Source organism: Mytilus edulis, chromosome 10, assembly GCF_963676685.1.
Source record: "Mytilus edulis chromosome 10, xbMytEdul2.2, whole genome shotgun sequence".
In the NCBI taxonomy this organism is placed as follows: Eukaryota; Metazoa; Mollusca; class Bivalvia; order Mytilida; family Mytilidae; genus Mytilus; species Mytilus edulis.
The window spans coordinates 56,780,595-56,801,380 of NC_092353.1; the positions used below are offsets into that span (position 1 = coordinate 56,780,595).

At 30.5% G+C, this 20,786-nt stretch overlaps 1 protein-coding gene across 1 annotated transcript in view; it reads left to right on the top strand.

Moving 5' to 3' along the window:
- LOC139492171 (E3 ubiquitin-protein ligase rnf213-alpha-like) overlaps nt 1–20,786 on the top strand; it is a 124,237-nt gene that overhangs the window by 12,999 nt on the left and 90,452 nt on the right. Inside the window, exons 6-24 of the mRNA XM_071280324.1 lie at nt 119–220; nt 2,831–2,886; nt 3,401–3,595; nt 5,603–5,790; nt 6,110–6,417; nt 6,857–7,113; nt 7,555–7,776; nt 8,902–9,112; nt 10,013–10,071; nt 10,451–10,742; nt 11,062–11,169; nt 11,732–11,824; nt 12,379–12,565; nt 13,222–13,521; nt 14,248–14,828; nt 15,420–15,573; nt 15,851–16,071; nt 16,911–17,063; nt 17,528–17,689. Coding sequence (XP_071136425.1) covers nt 119–220; nt 2,831–2,886; nt 3,401–3,595; nt 5,603–5,790; nt 6,110–6,417; nt 6,857–7,113; nt 7,555–7,776; nt 8,902–9,112; nt 10,013–10,071; nt 10,451–10,742; nt 11,062–11,169; nt 11,732–11,824; nt 12,379–12,565; nt 13,222–13,521; nt 14,248–14,828; nt 15,420–15,573; nt 15,851–16,071; nt 16,911–17,063; nt 17,528–17,689 — 3,849 coding nt within the window. The remainder of the gene's footprint in view (nt 1–118; nt 221–2,830; nt 2,887–3,400; nt 3,596–5,602; nt 5,791–6,109; nt 6,418–6,856; nt 7,114–7,554; nt 7,777–8,901; nt 9,113–10,012; nt 10,072–10,450; nt 10,743–11,061; nt 11,170–11,731; nt 11,825–12,378; nt 12,566–13,221; nt 13,522–14,247; nt 14,829–15,419; nt 15,574–15,850; nt 16,072–16,910; nt 17,064–17,527; nt 17,690–20,786) is intronic.

The window sequence follows — 20,786 nt, forward strand, 5'->3', positions numbered from 1 at the left end:
TAAGGGTATTGACAGTTGTCTCTGGATATTTTATGCACATCTTCTGTATTTCTTAATATAAGAATATTGAATAATGTAAATCAATCAATCAATATTATATAAAAATTGTGTTATTTAGAATGACAAAGAAACGACAAATTTAGAGAAAACAGACGAAAAAAAGACAGAAAATGAAAAACCTTATAATACAAGAAGTACTACACAAGGAAAGGAAACACAGGTATGAAAACATGATTTATATATTAAAAGTTTATTTGATGTGATAGTAAGTTGTCTTCTATTCTTTGTACAATTTGATAGAACACAATTTATAATATAATAGATTTCAATCTCACAAAAAAAGGAGGTCACTTTGACCAAAAAATTTTGTATTTCTCAATTTCTTAGATAAAGAACAATGTACTTTTCTATGAATTAGTGACATTTTGTTTTGGGACAAGTAACTTTATTGTAAGAAATTTACTCTACACAGCCAATTTTGCATAGGTACTATTTTTGTACTTAAAATCTGTAGTACTGAAAATTTACTTTTGATATTAAGTACTATTTCTTTACTTTAAAATTATTGTACTATTTATGTACCTGTATTTTACAGTACTTGGTTTGTACTTAAAATTTTGGTACAGAAATAATACCAAAAGCGATCACAATATTCCATACTTGAAAATCACAATTTTAAGAGATTTGAAATAGACATACTATCAAAATGCTGAAAATGTAACGTTGTAACCAAAAATATGTAGTACTTCAATTTTTAAGTACAAATCAAGTACTGTAAAATACAGGTACCTAAGTATTACAATAATTTTAAAGTAACAAAATAGTACTGAATATTAGAAGTAGATTTCCAGTACTACAGATTTTTGGTACTGACATAGTACCTATGCAAAAGTAGCTGTGTACGCTTTTTATACCCCGCTTTAAAAAAGTAGGGGTATACTGTTTACCCCTGTCTGTCTGTCTCTTCGTCAGTCCATCCATCCGTCTGTCTGTCTGTAAGTCAATCCATCTTTCAGTCCATAAGTCTGTCCATTCCTCTTTCAGTCAGTAAGTCTGTCCATCCTTCTTTCAGTCTGTAAGTCTGTCCATCCACCCCATTAGTATTTTTGGTCGCATCTTTCTCAGGAACTACATCATAAGCATTTCTGAAATTTTGTTTCAGGGTTTATATAAGTAAGTCGAGATTAAATGAAACATTAGATTTAAAACTCATTAATTACAATAAATAAAAGGATTAGGACAATTATAATAAATTCATCATAATATAATGTAAAGCAGACGACCTCACCAGAGACCGTTCAGAACTTGTTCTGTGCCGCGAGGGATTTCATAATTTATAGTGACTGACATTTGTAAATATTTGTGTAGACTATCGATTTTATTTGTGCATGATTAATATCTGTACTTGTGTGTTTAATTATTACGAAGGACCAAAAATGAAGATTGGATACACAATCATAAAGTGTCATATCGAACAAAGGCACGCTGTTCATTGTATCTACTTTACGCAAATCTCATACCGTATGTTATTCCAAATTTATGACGACACACACCTACCTCGGATGAGTCGAACCTCGGATCAGTCGAATAATTTGGTCCGGTCCCTTCGACTTCGACACAACAAGGTTTCGACTGTAATTTAAAGACACTAAACAGTTATTGTCTTTATCCTGCAATAGGCTATTTGCCAATTCCCGTAATTGACCCTGTAATTAGAGATCCCTTTTTTGTTTTCTCCCTTTATGAGGGACATTTTATTTACAATGGAGAGCTAGCAGAAAGAGCAAATTTACCTGTGCGTAATGTGAGTAATCTATAAGGTTTTCAAATCTTTGAATTACATTAATTTGTTGTTTAGCTCAATACTTTTGACATCAGAAATTATTTTTCATGAAAAATTAGTTAAACCGCCAATACATAACTTTCAATTCATCATGATTTACATTGGCAAAAACCAATTTTGTCTGGTATGGAACCAGTCTACAACTGACAAAGGGAAACAATTTGTTTAGAAAGTGTGTAATAACAGAATCAAATCGGTAATTGGCAAATGGACTATTAATTCAGTATATTTTTTTGTTAAGAAAGACGCAAAACTCAAATTTTTTGCATTTATTTTCGATTTGAAATCCCTTGAGGGCCGTGTAGTAATATTAAGATCACACATTTAGCTGAAGACGGGTTGCAAAAAACAATCTCGAATGAACAACAATAATACATCGCTCAAGGTGAATAATTACCTATTTTAACATAACGACTAATTTTAACAGTAAAAACAAATACAGTGACACAATATTGTCCAATTTGTAACAGAAGTGTACGAGTCACTAAACATGCATGCTGAAATTGACATGGTTGACTTTTTTAATACACAATCATACACATTCAAGTTTTGCAATCGATAATTGTCATCGTAGAAAAGACTGCTGTTCATGTGTGTATTTAATCAGAAAATTGGTGTAACTCTTATTGCTCTAAAATAATGTTTGAAAACAAACAGAACGCATACAAGTAATCGTTAATTCGCATAAGGTTAAACAGTAAGTCATTGGAATGGGACTGCAATACACATTCTGAGGTCACGCAGGTTCATACAATACTCAGTCCAGCAGTGGGCAGAGCTTTAAAGCAATATCTGTATAGTATACAGATACAGCATAGCAATACATGTAGGGCTGTATCTGTATAGTAGGACACCAAATTGCATGATAAATCAGGCAACAACGACATCAGTGAGCAGTTAAGCTCACAGTTTCACTTGTTTTACGTAGGTTTATTTGTTATTAGAGCTTCTAATTGTTTATTTGATATTGCAATTGTTTATTTGTAGCAGAATTTGAACACCAACTCAACACAGACAAATAAGAATACTGGTGATGGGAAAAGGTGATTATGAAGGATTTGAAAACAAAGGAATATCTTAAAAATATATAAGAAAATGAAAAATATTGATTTTTCAACTGCAAACCTTAGGTCAATAAACCCAACATAATCAAGCTTTTTGATGTCAGTGTCTTTCATTGAGCCAGTAAAAATTACTGATTTTTGAATGACATTTATATAACTATAATATATGTATGCATAATTTACCACCCTTGTTTTAAGAATTATTTTTGAATATTTTTGAATAATGGCAAACATGCATGTATATGTTGACCAATTTTAAAGTGATTTCTGATTTGGAAAAGAAATAGTTTTGAAGCATTTTATAAAAACAAAGTCTTACTTTCGTACTTGAATGACAGTTAGAAAGTTAATGTATATATGAAATTTAGATAAAAGAAATGACTTTTTTCTCTCACAGTGATCAGTAATTTTTCAGTTTGATATACAATTTACTGACAAAAAACAATCATGTATGGTTTGCACACCTTAAAAAAAATAATGCTTTTCATTTCAGTACACAAGAAAATAAAGGCAATGCTAACAAATCAAATGTTGGGTCAAAGAAAGTTGAGTTTGCAGAAGTTTATTTTCATATAATTGTATCACCGACATTGTTACATGATGCACAGAAAGGTGATGTGCATGTCTCATTTCAATCGACAACACTAGGTGGATGGAAATGTAAAAAACACAAACTGAATTTCAAAAGGTAAGTTTTCCTAATTGATTAAGTTTTAAAAGTTTCCTGATTCAGAGGAACTTCTGAGTTTTTAGATTCATTCTTGTTGAGTGATAAAAATGGTAAATTGTATGTGCACTTGTGCAGGTCACATCTTAAAAAAATGTTTGACTGAGAATAGCCATTATTTTAAAGAATGGTCTTTTTATTGCATTTCTACATTGTATCCCAGAGGAACCAGTAATGACGCACCTAATGCTGTGTTCGTCTCTGCATTTAATCAACCATTTAAAAGAATTAGAAAAAGGGAATGGAATAAAAGATTGATTACTTGTTAATATATTTCAATTATTAAACAGTTGATATTTGAAATAGTAATAATAGCAATAAAAGTGCTGTTTACTAACATTACAAATTGCCTGTCAACTAATGATGGGTACCAGTAATGACGCACTGTTAACAAACCAGTAAAAACCACTTGCATGTACCTAATAATAGAAAAATTGCTTCAATCTGGATTCTTTATCGTTAACACTGTTCAGCCAATTCAATTTTATTAACAACTGTTGCCATTTTCATTCATTTTAATGATCATGATAGTAACTCAAAATTTTTAATCAATTTTATTGGCACCTATATTTTATTTCAAATTTTATATAAAAATGTTCAAAAATTATGAAAGAGATATATTTATTCCATTTATTTGAAAATAAATAGTAATTGCATTCATAAAACAACAATGACAATAATACATTTATCAATGTATATTTCATGCATTGAATGAAAAAAAATCGATAAACCAATGAAAATTATATAAGCGACGATCATTTGTTCTACAGTGATTCCCGCTTAAACATAAAACCATATCACATGACAGTCACGTGATTTGAAAAACACAAAATGGGGAAGCATGCGGTTACATACTTTCATTAACCAAAGTGGATATAGGACTGATAATCATTCGGGGAAGGGTAGAATGTTTTTGACCTTAATAAAATGGTGGAAATTACATGGTCTTTAATAAATCAAGCAATAATAACATTTCTAGGCAGAGTGTAAGGCAGCTTTGTTGTGGTCAGACGACCTTCACCATCATGTTATGAACAGTAAATGTTGATGACGTCATGGCTTTTGTTTAGAAATATAAAACCGAAAACTGAATCTGTGCGTCATTTCTGGTCTACGTCAAAACAGGTTCCAAGACGATAGTTTTTTCTGTTTCTTTTATTTAAACAATTTGTAGATAATACACAGGCCCGTAGCCAGGAATTTCCAAGGGGGGGTTATTTGGACTCACAAACTCGACTTTTCATTACAACAGGCAAACTGGTGTTCTCTTTGGGTATCACACAGAGTCATCTGTTTTCATTTATCACAATGTACTTAGGTGAGGTTTTGGAATTGTATTGAATTTTCAGACTCTTTGTGTTTTTCCTACGATAAAATACTTTGCCCCATAGCTCCCGTTTTTCTTTTTGTTGAAGACTTCAAAGCTCATAAAAGGTCATTTACCAAAATTGAAGCAGATTGAGGCGGAGTCGTTCTAGATTTCTTTTCTTTCCATTTGAGACCCAAATAATACCAATGCAAATATATTAAGGTGAAAGTCAGAGTCAGACTTTTCCCTCAATTTTTCATAACTCAAATATCTCCAAAAGGAGCTCCATATCCTATCAATATTTTTTAGCTTATTTTGTTTCTTAAGTCATTTGTAAGTAATGCTCTTTTGACTAATTGTATCAATTTTAATTCTTGATTTTTTAAATTTCACCTACGGAAAGACAGGACAGTTTGAGTAATGTATTTTTATCAATGAGGAACTGAAAACAAACAAACCACTTGTTGATTGTTAAATGAAGAATGGGCTACAAGGCAAAAGAAAAAAATGTTCAAGAAATTCCAATTGTAATATTATGTCAAAAGTGGTGTTATATTCCTTATTAGTGACTCAGAACATACATGCTTCACAGTTGTTAATGTCTTCATTAAAACTTAGTTCAATGTATATGCTGATTTTTTGAATTTTGTTTCTTTTAGAATTCATGCTGATGGCCATCTTGAATATGAAGGCGTGGTAAAAATTCCAAAAGATATTTTAGTGACACGTTTGTATTATTGTTACTATGTGGTTAAAAGTGGCAATGAGGTTATTGAGGAGTACATTTATTGCCATTCATCAGAGGCAAAACATCGAACAATGTCTGTAGAACATGGCAAAATGAGAGGTAAAACTGAGTACTGTATGCGTTATTATATATGAAATATAATGAAACTTGCATTTGTATTCTGATCTCAATTTCTTAGTTACTACTTTTCTAATTTTACTATTCTAATGCAGACTTCAATTTTTTAATATACAAAGTTTGAATGAACATTATTTCAAAATCAGAAAAAGAATTAAGAATTTGTACCTTTGGTCTCTAAATGTTAGTGTTTATATTCCTTAGTCGTAGTCAGTTAAACATGCAACATTTTTTTAAAAGTTGTCTTCAATAAATATGTGAAGTGACTAGTCTAAGAAATGATTTTCATCTTCCTTTATAGATACTTTGCATCAATTTGACGGAGTCATAAAGGAAAAAGTAGAAAAAGACAAAAATAAAGGAATGATAAAAACCATCAAAGGCTTGTTTGGTGTAGATGACTATAAGAAAGAGTTGAAGAAGGAAGCAGCTTTTGCATTCCAGGCTATGGCACCACAAATTCAGATGTCAATGAAGGAAACTACTGGTGTTACAGGAGAAGAAATAATATTTTACATTGAAAGTTTGTTAGAAGGATTAGATTCGGCATATCGTGTTACTGCTGGATTATGGTATACAGGCAGAGAATTCCATTCATATATGTCAAAGGTTTGTGATTATTATACCCCAGATTAAAAAGAGGGGGAGATGTATAATCTACTCCCTCTCCTAAAGAGTTGGGAGTACCTGTGCTTTTGTATGTCTGAATTTTTTGTTATTTTTTTCTTAGGACCTACAATCTGAGCTTCCTGACTTTTAGTAGCAAGCTTCATTTTCACATTCATTGTTTATCAACCTCTTGTCCACTTAATATATCAATTAAAAAAAAAAGTACTACAAAAAAATTGCAATAGAAATGATTTGAAAAAATATACACTTATAAAACATATCTTAAAAGAAATGATTGTAATACATAATTAGCACTTGTAATATTGATGAAAATGCAATAAAAAAAAACCTTCTACTACCGTAAATTGGGTTATTTTGGTTGTAGTTATATTCATGGAGATGTCATAATTATGATGAATGATTTAACTTTAATTTACAGGCAATACACAATTTCATAGCAGGACAGTTAAATAGATTAGAAGAGAAGAAAAAATTAAAAATTGAGGATGAGGACCTTGTCTTACATTTGTCCGCTGCTATTGCCTTCATTTGCTTAAAAGATTCTTATGGCGTGCAACTTACAGATGCAGAAGATGATATGCTGTGTAGTGCTCTTTTACCTGCTTTAAATGAGAGGAAAAAATGCCATGAATTTGAAGGATTGAAAGATTATTTTCCAAAGACGAAAAAAAGAATGTATGTATTTTTTTCATATGGACATCTTTTTATGATAAAGATGGCTTTTTAGCCATAAAAATATAAGGGCCCTTGTATTTTTAAATAATATTTTTCTTACAACCAAATTTTGCAAGATTACTGATAAAATTTCTAAAAGTTAGAAAAGTTTATTAAAAATATAATATAGTATTATATGAATTTGTTTCCATGCTTTTGGTGTATCAACCCTTATGCTGTTCAGAAAACCACACATGTGTAGTGATAAACAAACAAACTATTTAAATCAAATGAGCATAATTTGAAATGAAAATTTGAGGTCATAAATAAAAAATATAAGCAGGTACCTTCTTACATGTGTAAAATGCTTGCACTTTATGGAGAAGACATATTGTCATTTTAAATGTTTTTGTCCATTCCAATATTTAAACATTGTTATAAAGTTTCTTTTTTCTATTGTAGAACATCCTCATTGTTGAAGGTAGTGAAACAGTTTGCATATGACACAAACAAGTCCTGTATGTTTTTTGGCATTCCTCTTTTACATTTTTTGTTTGATAAATATGTACCTTATCAAGCTGCTACCCCTAGGGTGAACCACGAAGATGCAAAGCCAGAATGGTGGGGCACTGCAGAATTTGATGAACAGCTTAAAATGTTTAAAGGGAAATCTAAATGGGATAGGTAAATTTACAAGCTTATTTTTTTTGCATCTTTTGAAAGAATTTGTTCTTTTTTATACGCAGTTACAATATCAAGTGGGACATTAAGTCAATGCAGATATGTCGACTTTTTTGATTTAAGACGTTAATGATCTCTAAAGAAAAGTTTAAAGGGGCACTAGCTGTCAAATTAATGTTCACTGATTTTACTCAAATTCTTCTATTTGATTTATAACAATTAAAACATTTAATCAAACTATCAAAGTCTAAAATAAACAATTAACAGGGCACAGGCATGAAAATATGTAGCTTCGTTTTGTGTGTATTTTATTCTAGACGCCATCTAATTAATTATCAAGTTGACCTCTAAAGTAATCGGATGATCATATAAGCGATGTAAACATATGTATAGATATAAATAGATTAAGCAAACTCTAGGTCTATTTAATTTCATATTATAGATGTAATAATATATTACATCTCATCGTTTTTACCTCTATAAGAATGACTTTTTGTGGATCGAATCAGTCAATCAAATGATTTACCTTTGTTTCACTTTCAATGTTGACATTCTTATCCTTTAAATAACTTTACACATACAATTCACGTGTTATCCATCTCAAGCTAAGGGGTTAATTTGAAGTTCACATGAATACGATTCAATGAGGTCGAATTATTCACTTGCAAATAATTCATCATCAATTTTTTTAGCTTATTTTGACAAGATTGAACCATACTGGCTGCTAAAAGATAATTATTATTTCACTATTTGCATTTCATTTATGATTGATAAAAAAAAGGATATATTAGATTTTTTATTTATCTTGTAGCTAGTGTTCTTTTAAATAATTGAATATTAATTATATCTTAATTTACAATTATGAAATGAATTTTACAATTCAATTATATGTTTTTATGAAACTAATACATTATGCTTATTACCACAAAACACCAATAACGGTCGAATTTAGGTGGCTTCACTAAAACTATTTTAGAGTTATGTCCCTTCACAAATGGAAAATTTACTGAAATTTTGATTTCCGTTCTCTACCTTTTGTTAACCTCAACTAAATGTTATGAAACTGAATATAATGGTCATTGAAATATAAGATCATTGATTTTAAATGATTCTTTTAATATTGTACAGGAAAAGGAGTGAACTTACCCGGTTGTTGGCACCATACTTTGAAGTGGACTACTTATTTCCAAGGACCTTTTTAACATGTATTAATTTTTACCATGTAACAGAAATTGTTGACCTAGAGTTGCTGCCCCCAGATGCTGTTTTAGCAACACTCTGTTTTTATATCAAAGCTGATTCCCATATGGGAAATTATGTTTCAAAAGAAAAAGCTACGGTAAAGTATTACGTTATTTACATCTCTGTTTTGTTTTAAAATAATTTGAATTTTGCACAGTCTTGTATCACAATTTTATCATCTGTCTGCTAACTGAAATAAAGTATTTTTCAATATATTTGAAAATGTAAGTCTTCAAAATAATTCATAAGGTGGAGTTATTTATAACTTGAGAACAAACAGGTTGAGGTGTGCTTGAAGTAATTAATATTAAGTTATTTTTAAGCTGCTTTTCAGATTTTTATACGCCCATCAAAATTTTGACAGGATGTATTATGGTATAGAAATGTCCGGCGTACATCCGTTCTTCTATCCGTTTGTCTGTCTGTCTGTCCGTCTATCTGTCTGTCTGTCTGTCCGTCTGTCCTGCGTAAACATGTCGCACCTTAACTTGAGAACAACTGATCCAAATTTCATGAAACTTAATATGGTTGTTTCTTATGATGGTCAAAAGATCTGTATACTTTTGGTGAAAATAAGATTAAAACTTTTTGAGTTACAGGACTTTGTAGCTTAAACAGGGGTGGTGTTTTTTTTTTTACACATATTGCGCCGAAAAAAATGATTTATGATTATTGCTTGAAACTTTACACACTTCTTAGTTATATGAAGATCAGTATACTTTTTGGTGATGATTCTTTATTTGATTTTTGAGTTACTGAATTTTGAATATTGAGCTTTTTGGTAAAAAACATAAAAAACAATGTGTGAGTATTTTTTTTCTATCTCTTATATAAAAATCCTATTAAGCAGGAATAAGGAATGAGTCAGGATATACTTAGCATGACTTCCTGTACAACCCTCAGGCTATTCCAAAAACATTTATTATGTTATTTTTACAAGACGACAGGCGTATCATGCGCTCCTGGCGCAGCTGTTTATTTTTTTTATTTTTTTCAGGGTGCCATAAAAACCCTGGAGAAACTTTCATCCATACTATTGAAATTGGCCCAAGATTCGTAAGTATCAAATTTTAGTTACAGTCAGTTATAGATCATTTGCTCCATGTTGAAGGCCTTTTAAATGTAGACCTGCAATTAAATACTTAACCTCTCTTTGAGTTTGTTCAGATCATGAAGAGATTTTATGTTATGAATAAATACATCTTGGCATATATTCTGAATATTCTAAAGGGAATGGTTTTGTTTTTTTCTTAAAAAAAATATTCTGAAACTCAATTTGAAGACGAAAAAAAAATATTGTGGTCAAGCAGATGACTATAAAATTTTCTGGATCCAGATTTTTCCCATACCTTATAGTGATAAATTTTGAAAAAAATTTAGTTTGATTGATAGCGCTGAAAAAACTAAAAAAGCATGATTTAATGTTATATTACAGTGACTTGACAATTGAGACACCTCTGAGAAATTACAAGATAGCTAGCAATATTTTGGATCTAGTAGGCACCAAATATGTAGCAGAAGATAATAAATCACCTCTATGCATCTGTGTAGCTGAAGTGTTCTTTATATCTGTTGATTGGTTTGAAAAATGCCTCAAAAGCAGACAGGCCCAGGGCAAAACTGGAGCCTACACAGACCATCTTTTAACTTTCCAAAAACACAGAGAGAGATTAAAAAATATCATGATGAATGAGCGTTACTATGGACATGAAGAATATTTCTTGAGGGTAAGTTTGTGTATATATCAAAATACAAAAAAAAGTCGAGAACTATTTAACAAATATTATGTTTTGCATTGAAACAGTATGAAATTCATATATTGATGAATTTTCCTGTAACTTGAAATCTTTTAAAAAAAATATGTCTCAAACCTTAGAAAAATGCATTGAGTATATTTTTATGTCCTGATTTTAATTCCGTTTTCACTGAAAAAAAATAAAAGGAATTATTGTGAAAGTACAGGATTTTAAAAGATATCCTTAAGTCTAAAATACAGATTAAAAATTCCGATTACCTTTATATTAAATTGGTAGAGGCTATTTTTAGGTCTGGAATAGAGCTTTGGAGGTGAGAATTCCAGATGGAGAAATAAAAGATACCTACATCAAATTTTTGAGAGATGAGTTGGAACAAACCCTTGAGAAACGTTCATTAGTAAGTTCATAATTCTATTTTTATTGTATAACCACAAAATGGCCACAATGATGAATATAAATTTTCTTTGAACAATGTGTTGACACGCTATGAAACAAATGTTTCAAATATATACAAAATTGCTGCATGATTAAAAACTCAGTGTAAAATATCAAGTTTTGGATTGCTTAGTCTTTAGATTTCTATTTTGAGTCTTGTATACTATTATTTGTCTGTTTGTCTTTTTCTTTTTTAGCCATGGCATTGTCAGTTTATTTTCAATCTATGAGTTTGACTGTCCCTCTGGAATCTTTTGCCCCTCTTTTAAAAGAAGAAAAAACAATTAAATTTCTTGATAGAATTTTCTTTTCTAAAAAAGTAAAAAAATCTTGAATCTTGAATAAAAGAAATAATTGATTCACTTCAGTTGCATATATTCAAGGATTGTTCAAAAGAATGTCTTAAGTCTAAGTCTCAAGTCATAGTGTTAGTGAATAAGATATGCATAAATTATACCCAAAGGGTACACTTTGCTTTTTTACAATAGATATATTTTCTAAATATATGTTTTTTTTTCTAACAGAATGAAGAAAAAAAGCTAGTTGAAATATACTGTATAAATCTAGAATCATTCTGTGATCCCATTCAAGAAATTTTAAGCAAGTTAGCCTTCAAGGTAAGTCATTCATTAATCAGAGATTCTGTGATATTACAGCTAATTTCCCAATACATTTAAAGCAATACTTTGGTTAGCTTGTTTGCTTTCTTTGTATATTGTTCAATTGTAATTGGAATAATGTCCAATCAAATTTAAATACAGAATATATAATATATACAGGTTAAAATATGCCTATATATATTGTTTGATGATGTCAATGTTAATTATGAAGCTTGAATTAAGGTTTATACAAACAGAGCAAGCAAGCCTACCAATGTTTTACTTTACGAGCATTAGGAAATAGCTGTAAAGTGGTATGATTTAGATGTTAATAAAATTGAGAATGGAAATGGGGAATGTGTCAAAGAGACATTATTACAACTCAACCAAAGAACAGAAAACAGCTGAAGGCCAGCAATGGGTCTTCAATAGCCTGTATTTAATGCTGTACGGCAAAAAAACTTATAAAATATTAAAAAAAATATTTGCTCAAAAATTGAAATAACATTTTACATATTTTATGACGTTTAAAAATCATCCAATTTACCTGGCATTTTGTTTTATATTTGAAGGCAGTAGCTAGAGGAAATAGTTTGTATGCTAGCAGTTCTTATAGAGGATCAACGTTGATGAGGTTTGGACAATTATTATCAATGGTATTTGAAAGAAGTATGGACCTTCATAAATTGGTAGATCAGCACAAAATACTGGACTATACATTGAACTGGGCTCCATTTGCAACTTATGTGAAACTGTTATGTAAGAAAAATATTTACCACACATGAATTTATAAGGGTTAATACTAGAAGTATGAAAAATCATGTCAAACAAACAGTACAGTGGTGATATATGATGTCAATTCAAAAAAATCTTTTTATTGTGTTTTAATAGTTATATTGAACTTGGAAAATCGTTCTTTATAGTAAGCAAATTGGCATTTTTTTAATTATCTCCCTTTAATGGCAGATTTAGTGCATTCTATAATGTGTATGACTAAAACTTTCAAAATTAACTATAAAAATTATGCATGTTTATAGTAGTTTCTTCATTTTATGAATTAAATCAATTGTAAAGTTTTTTTTAATATTTCAGCAGGTTTTACAATTGTCTAGTTTTTTGACAGACTGACTGTTGAACCTGTATAAATCAAACAAATACCTTCTGTCTGAATAGATGTTGATTTGAGACAGGTTTCACTATAGATCTTTTCATTATTATTAGAATTCTCAAAAATGAAGCCATAATTTTTATTCTCATTTTTAAAGTAGATGTGGTATTTTTATCCACAACCAGTTGAACAATGCATCTTTTTAATAAAATGTTGATAAATTTGCTTATAATGCGAAATAATTTAAATATTTTTTATATAGAATAGATATATTAAAATTAATTTATGCATGCAACCTTTTTTCAAGACCATGATGAGTACTCCAAATCACTTAGCAGCAACAGTGCAGATTTGATGAGAAACTTTGTTGAGGTACTCAAGCAAGCAAGTGAAGCCTTATCAAAGGGAAATATTCTAGTACAAGATTTACAAAGGATTATGGGAAAAGCAGACCATTTTAAATCAATTGTGATGGAAATAAAGGATCTTCCTATTAAAGCAGAGTATTTAATGGCAAGCCTTCCACTCAGGGAAAAGGAATTGTTAGCTTATCAGTCAACCCTGAAGATTGTACAGGACTTTATGTACATGTGTACACGATTCAAAGGTAGATAATCAACTTGCATAGATGTATCGTAAAATTTTAATCATTTTCATTGATGTTTAAGATGTATTGTATTTTATCATAAAAAAATATATATGACTGCACCATGCTGCTTTCAATGAAAACATTATGATAATACATTATAAAATCGAGGATGGAAATTGGGAATGTGTCAAAGCAACAACAACCCAACCATAGAGCAGACAACAGCCAAAGGCCACCAATGGGTCTTCAATGTAGCGAGAAACTCCCGCAACTGGAGGTGTCTTTCAGGTGGCCGGTAAACAAATGTATATACTCGTTCAGTGATACTGAATGTCATACTAAACTCTGAATTATACACAAGAAACTAAAATTAAAAATATAGAAGACTAACAAAGGCTAGAGGCTTATTAGAATTAGAATATTTAAAAGTAAGCAAAAAAAGAGCTTGATTTGGCTCATATAATTTACCCTTTTAAACATTTGATTTAATGATATGTTTACTTGGTAGTTTTATAAGGTGATAAAGCATTGATTGTGCACAATTTTACTGTAAGAAGTGCGATTCAAATAAAATGTTTGTTCAAGGCTTTTGCCAACCATTTAAAATTCATTAAGTCAAATTAAAAAAAAGACAATTGAAACTAGCAAGATTTGAACGGTCAATAAGTATTTTAAATCTTACTTTTACCAAGAATTTTTTTTTTTTTGTAACTTTTCATTATATTTTTTTATTGTTTTTAATAGGTAATACAAGGGATTTAGAAGATAGAATCAAAAGATTTGAAAAACTTGAAAATGTTAGTCTAAATATGCTGTGTAAAGTTGCCTTTCTTGAAGACATGAAAAATCACGAGCAGTATGAACCAACAATTACTGCATTTGGATTGGATGAAAATGTTTTTCAGACAATACCACATATACTAAAATGTGGTCAGGGACTTCTATTTATAACCTTATGGGATAGAAGAGGAAATGAATTAGCAAAACAGAAAGGAAAATCATTAGATTTGGATGAAATCTTGACGGAAGTTTGGGAACCAACATACAAATTTTGGGATGATTTGTGTACCAGGTTAAAAAATGGTGATCTGAAATTTTCTGAATTTGAGAAATTCTTCAAAACAACAGATATGGAAACACTAAGAAATGAACTAATGAAATTGTGTCAGGATGGAAACACAAAATGGATTGATGTTAGGTTGGATCAACTTGAAAAATACAGAAATCTGCAGAGTTGTTTATTTGGTGCAAGAGCTATAATGGAAGTGGTCAAGGAATTTGAATTGACAGGAGACTTCAATCAGATTTTGGAAATACTTAAATTAGTAAGTTTATTTTGTATTCTGATTTGCATACACCTACTTTCTGTTTGATATTCTTGGAATTATGATTTGGGGTATGCTAAGCACGACATTGTGTGCTTTCTTATTTTTTTAATAGAAAATAGAGGTTTAAATATTTTTTTCTTTTCAAATTCCAATAATACATGAAGTACAGCATAGTGCCATAAATTAATCAACTTTTTTAATGGACGCCAAAAAGAATTAAAATGTTAAATGAACTTTAAATATAAACTAATCTCACAATACAAGTTTTATACTTTTGATATTTTGTTATGCAACCCCTCTGAACTAGAACTTGTCTGCAGCAATGTGGAATGCTTGAATAAAAATCACAATTTTCGAAGATAAGTTTGAGTAATCCCCCTTTGAACAGATTTTACTGCTTTTACATCACACAACATTGATAATGACGTTCTTAAAAATCAGGCAACGAAAATCATCACCCAGCGCCATTAAAAAAGTTGACTCAATCAAGGCACCACTCTGTATATAACAATAGTGTTTAACATGGAGTCTTTTAAAAATTTGCTTAACATTGGATTTTGGTTGTAATGATGTTAACCTTTTTTGTAGACTGGTGATGCTGATACAAAAATGAATACATTAGATGACAATATGATGAAAACCTGTAAAATATTAACAGGAATTGATGAAGTAAAAGCAAACAGTCTGAGAACATTTATTTCCTGTAAACCTCTGGTAGTGTGGTTACGAGAAACTATGCCTTGTAAGTTTATAGTGTACTGTTGAATCATTATTATTCACGGGATATCAAACATTTTATATGTTAGATAATTGATGTGAAATTACATATGAATATGGTAAATAATTCGATGGACTTCATAACAATTCCAATAAACAAGCTGTCGAAAGCAAGAAAATGAAGTAACACACACAACAGAATGTATCTCAAGAATAGATACACCCTAACTGTCAAAATATAAGAATTTACATTTTATTATTTTTAATCAACAAAAATAAATACAATTATTGTCTGATTTTAGCTGGGCTAAAGGAACTTAAAGTGTTTGTGGACCTTGCTAGTATATCAGCTGGTGAAGGGGACTATGAGATTGACAAGGTCAACTGTCTGCACTCAGCCACTACTGGATACAGTCCACTGATTTTCAGTCTAAACCATGATTGTGATGCTGCAGATTTCCTTCATAGGTGTGAAGAAGTTTGGAAGGAGCTGAAAGCTGACACAAATCTCCCAGAGAAATTGGTAAGATGTTTCATGAATAAATTTGTAGACATGCTTAAGGAGGTAGACCTTGGTTCAGGGAGATAATTCTTTAAATCAGTTAAGCGTTTGTAAAAGTCAAGTTCATCAATGTATTTTAAGCATGTACCTGAAACAGATTGAAAAAAATCTATGTAACCTAGAAGCTTAGAATATATTTTTGAAAATGGTTGATACAAACGTACTGATGATTTTAAGAGTTATTTCCCTTAATCTAGGTCTACCTCCTTAAACTATATGTAAATATGCTGTCTAACTTCTATAAAAAGAAAATATATTTTTATAAATATCAATATTTATATCACTCTTTATTTCATTCATCAACATTACTGATACACAATTTATAAAACTGCAATCTAATTAAAATAGTTTTCTCTGCACTTGCTCCTCCTTTTAGTTGCGTGACATATAAACAGCTGAACGAAAATTAGGAGCAAGTGCAGAGAACTAACTTTGATAAGTTTGATAAAACTACAATTATTAATGGATTAAGAAGAATACTTATTTAAACAAAAGAACGGTAACATTATTTCTATTCTTGTAACTTTGTCTTTCAGAATAGGTCATGCAATGTATGACCAGTAGAATAATTTTGATGAATCAAACACCCCATTTAATATTTAATATAAGCATGCAGATGCCGACAGATGTCGGTCTTGTCTTATTGTGGTGTTGTGTTTCTTGTAGTGTTGTTCTTTTGACAATTATATATTATGTAGCGTACAATAATTATAAAACATTAAGTAAAAATGTTTGTCACTAATAAAGACATACATTCTATTTTGTTGAATTTTTTTATCCTTATCTTGTGATTTTTTTAGGTTGACACACAAAGACAACTTGACTGGTTGAAATCAGTAAAACAGACTCATGGATCTGTAGAAGTTACCTCCCTTGCTCAAGCAGAAGCCATCAATACAAATGGAATCTATCAAGTAGGAAACCTAAAGAAAACTGCCACAATTAAAAATCCTGTGAGTATCAACAATTTCAAGGACCATATATTTGACACATTTTTTAATGTATTCAAAAATTATGCTCTTTAGATGATAACAAAAGGGAAAAGCCCACAAAACCATTTAAGACACCCTGAATTAAGTATATTACTGTCTTTGCTGTAAAGAAAGTATTTTCAAAGAAAATTTCGGTGTGTAAATAAATTTGAAAAGGGATTAAATAATAGTGTTTTTTTTTTATTATCTAAAGTTGATACATTACTTCAACAACCATTTTGTGTATTTCTTTGCTTCACGTTTTGGTGAATATGTGAAATGCACAAGACTGTTTTATAGACTAAATAACATCAGTTTCAAAAAGGGGGAAGGAATGCTAATACATTTTGCCTCATAATATTTATTTTCATATGTACTGCTTTGATTAACATGTAATTTTAACAAAGAGTTTTATTATTTTATTCTTATATTTTGATATTTTTTAGACATTGGGAGAGGTGTTAGAATTACGTGTAACAGAAGCAGAAGGACAGCGTCTTCAGAGAAACCAGTACAAGTATGAACAACTTCACGACCTTCAGTCACGTCTCATGTTGGTGGCGGGAAAAGCTGAAAAAGGCAAAGATGATGTAGACAGATTTATGTTGGTATGAGCATTTGTTCAGAAGCTTGAAAGATGCTTGAACTCAATAGTAGAGTGATGGAAAGATCAGTTTAATTAACATTGAACTATTTTTATCAGGAAATTAAGTTAAATTGGGAACAAAGTTTGAGTAATGTTTTAATATTTGATACATGTTGTTTTTATGTATTTTAATTCTATGGTTAATTCTGTCTCAGTTTTATCATATGCTATTTAAAAATACCAGTGTTAAGGCCAAAATTGCTGATGTGAAACGCAATCAATCCTAAAATATAGTCTTCTGAAGTTGTTTTACCATACTAGTATTAATTTCATCACTTTATTTATTTGTAAATATTTCTTAATGATTTTCAGTATTGATACTTGAATTGCTATTGGAGAACTGAAGTAAATTTGTAAAGTCAGCTGAAATTGTTTCAACTTATTTATGAATATTGCAACGTAAATGGGTTTTCGTGTATAAACGTATTCTCATTCATAATCTGTCTCATGACATTATACCCCGCTAGCTCAGCCGTTTACGTTACTGGTAGAGAGGGTTCGGCCTGTGCTTTCGCTCCAGGACTTCTGACTGCATACTGACAATACAACGAAACAATAAATTCAATAAGTGACAGGTATACGAAACCTAAAAATGACCAGTGATGACGATTTGCCAAGCAATGTATTTGCTCATATAACAAATGACCAAAATTCATAAAACAGTTTCATATTTAATAGACAAAGACAACATATGAATACATAAATATCGTGGTATCTCCATGTGAAATTATCAATTCAGAATTTCAATACACTTTCGAACTTCCCCTTTTTGGACAAACGATGCGGTGAAAAATACCCATACAAGTTAACCATTTCAAAGAAGAGTTTGGCCTTAGTGCTATCTAATTGAATAAAATAAAATGATACTAGAATTTGAAGTGTCCGTTTACTTAAAATAGTGAGAGCTGTACACTATTCGTTTTTAACTAAATTCAATCAATCAAGTTGTGACGTCAACCTTCCGAGATAAAATAATTATACCCACTGGTTCCCACCGACTTTGTTAGACTAGAACATGAATCTCATTATTCTATGACTAGGGAACAAAAATCGATCCAGTAAAAAAAACCATCGCATTTCCCGTTTAGTTTTCAATCCAACCAGAGCAATGTCTGAAAAACGTTTTTCAGTAAAATTGACCAGTTCAAGATCCAAAACCAAAACATGCGATAATACAAAATTCTATTTCAGAGTAATTAGGCACGAACAATCCCGTAGATTGACGACCGTTACTCCAAAATATCCCTCGGATTAACCCTCTGTCTAAATATCGCTATCAAAATGAAACCCATCTCTTTATAAACCCGAAATCATAAAATATCAAGCTAGTGTACAATTCCCTCTATTTATTCTGGAACGGAAACGTAAATTTAACATTTTAGAACTGTTTGACTACGAGACCGAAAAGAAATATATCAAATGTAAAGAAATAAATATTTAAGTCAAACATCGAAATACAAAATAAATTGAAATTTTAAAGTACAACTTACCAGTACGAAAGTTTTCCCCAATCTAAAGAAATACTGCCCTGACGAGGTTTAAATATCCAAGTCTGGACATTGAGTTCAAGCACGAGATAAAGGATCCCCGCGAAAAAGTGACCGGACAACTATAGTTATATATAGTATCTAAAAATAGAAAAAGGGGAATTTACGATGACCCACAAACGTTACAATACCCCCTACCCAGAAAAACAAATCGTCCGCGATTTGACAACATAGTAAGACAATTTCAAGGACAAGACAGGGTTGTCTTTAAACAATTGAAAATGTGCATTGTATTGTATATAAAAGTCTAAATGTTGATAAATGTCCAAGAAGGTCCAAACAGTGATGAAGGTCTAAATGGTGACGAAGGTCCAAATAGTGATGAAGGTACAAATGGTGACGAAGGTCCAAATGGTGATGAAGGTCCAAATAATGATGAAGGTCCAAATAGTGACAAAGGTCCAAACATTTCCATTGTTGAAGGCAATTTCTTCATAAACGTTCAACTGATATTTCCATGCGAATTAGGAATTGAATCCATATACGTCTTTGATATTCTTTTACTCCAACAATGCACAAACACTGAAAAATAATAACTGACAAAAAATAGAATCAAATCAAATATAAAAAAATTTTAAAAAATCTTTATGTTTTTGGAGATACTGACAACCACATATATTAACATTTTACGTGCAGAGCACGGAGATTGGGGAAGGTAAACATTCGAAATTAAAGTAATTTTGGATACATGTAATCTAAAATGAACTAAGGCCAAGCAATTATTTTCGAGAAAATCAGTACCGATTACATGAGTGTGCTACAAGAACAAACTAATTATGTAATTAAACAGTATTTCCAATATAGAATAATTATTACTACAAATCAATATAGCTAATGCAATGAAGTTAAATAAGTGTTTATGGTGTGTGTACTAAACCCAACTTCAGACGTACAGTAAGCAAACTATGCATAAGAAAGATACTTTTGACAATCACTTTTTAATGCTATTCTTTTATTTCAGAGTGCATTTTTTTTCTTCACCCATGACTCTATATATATCTATATGTATACTGCCATACTGTGAATCTTAGTTCACGTATCAATATTATTCATAAATCATCTATATTCAGCTTAAAACTACTGCACCACCAAAGCTTATGGTAGCGATGTATAGCCAGAGCAAAGCTAATACTTTCTATGTATATTATATCCAGGCAGTTTCAACTGTATACTAATGTTCAACTGGTCATGTGCATGGGTGAATCATAAAATCATGTATTTACTGTCATGTATATGATTTACATGAATAAGATTAAAAATAATGTATTCGTGTACTTTTTTTTTTTATGCACCTCTAAAATTGGGCTCAGCACACTGACTTTTTCTATATATCCTCATCACATGCAATCTACACTGCATTAATTTAATCTTTTACCATATATATGAATAAACTTATTCCATCACAAGACACCGTAAATCTATTATTATTATTAAAAAGAGCACCAGTGGAAGGCCAACTTTCATCACCAAACTCAATAATTGTTACACAACATATCAGGTTATTACCTTCCC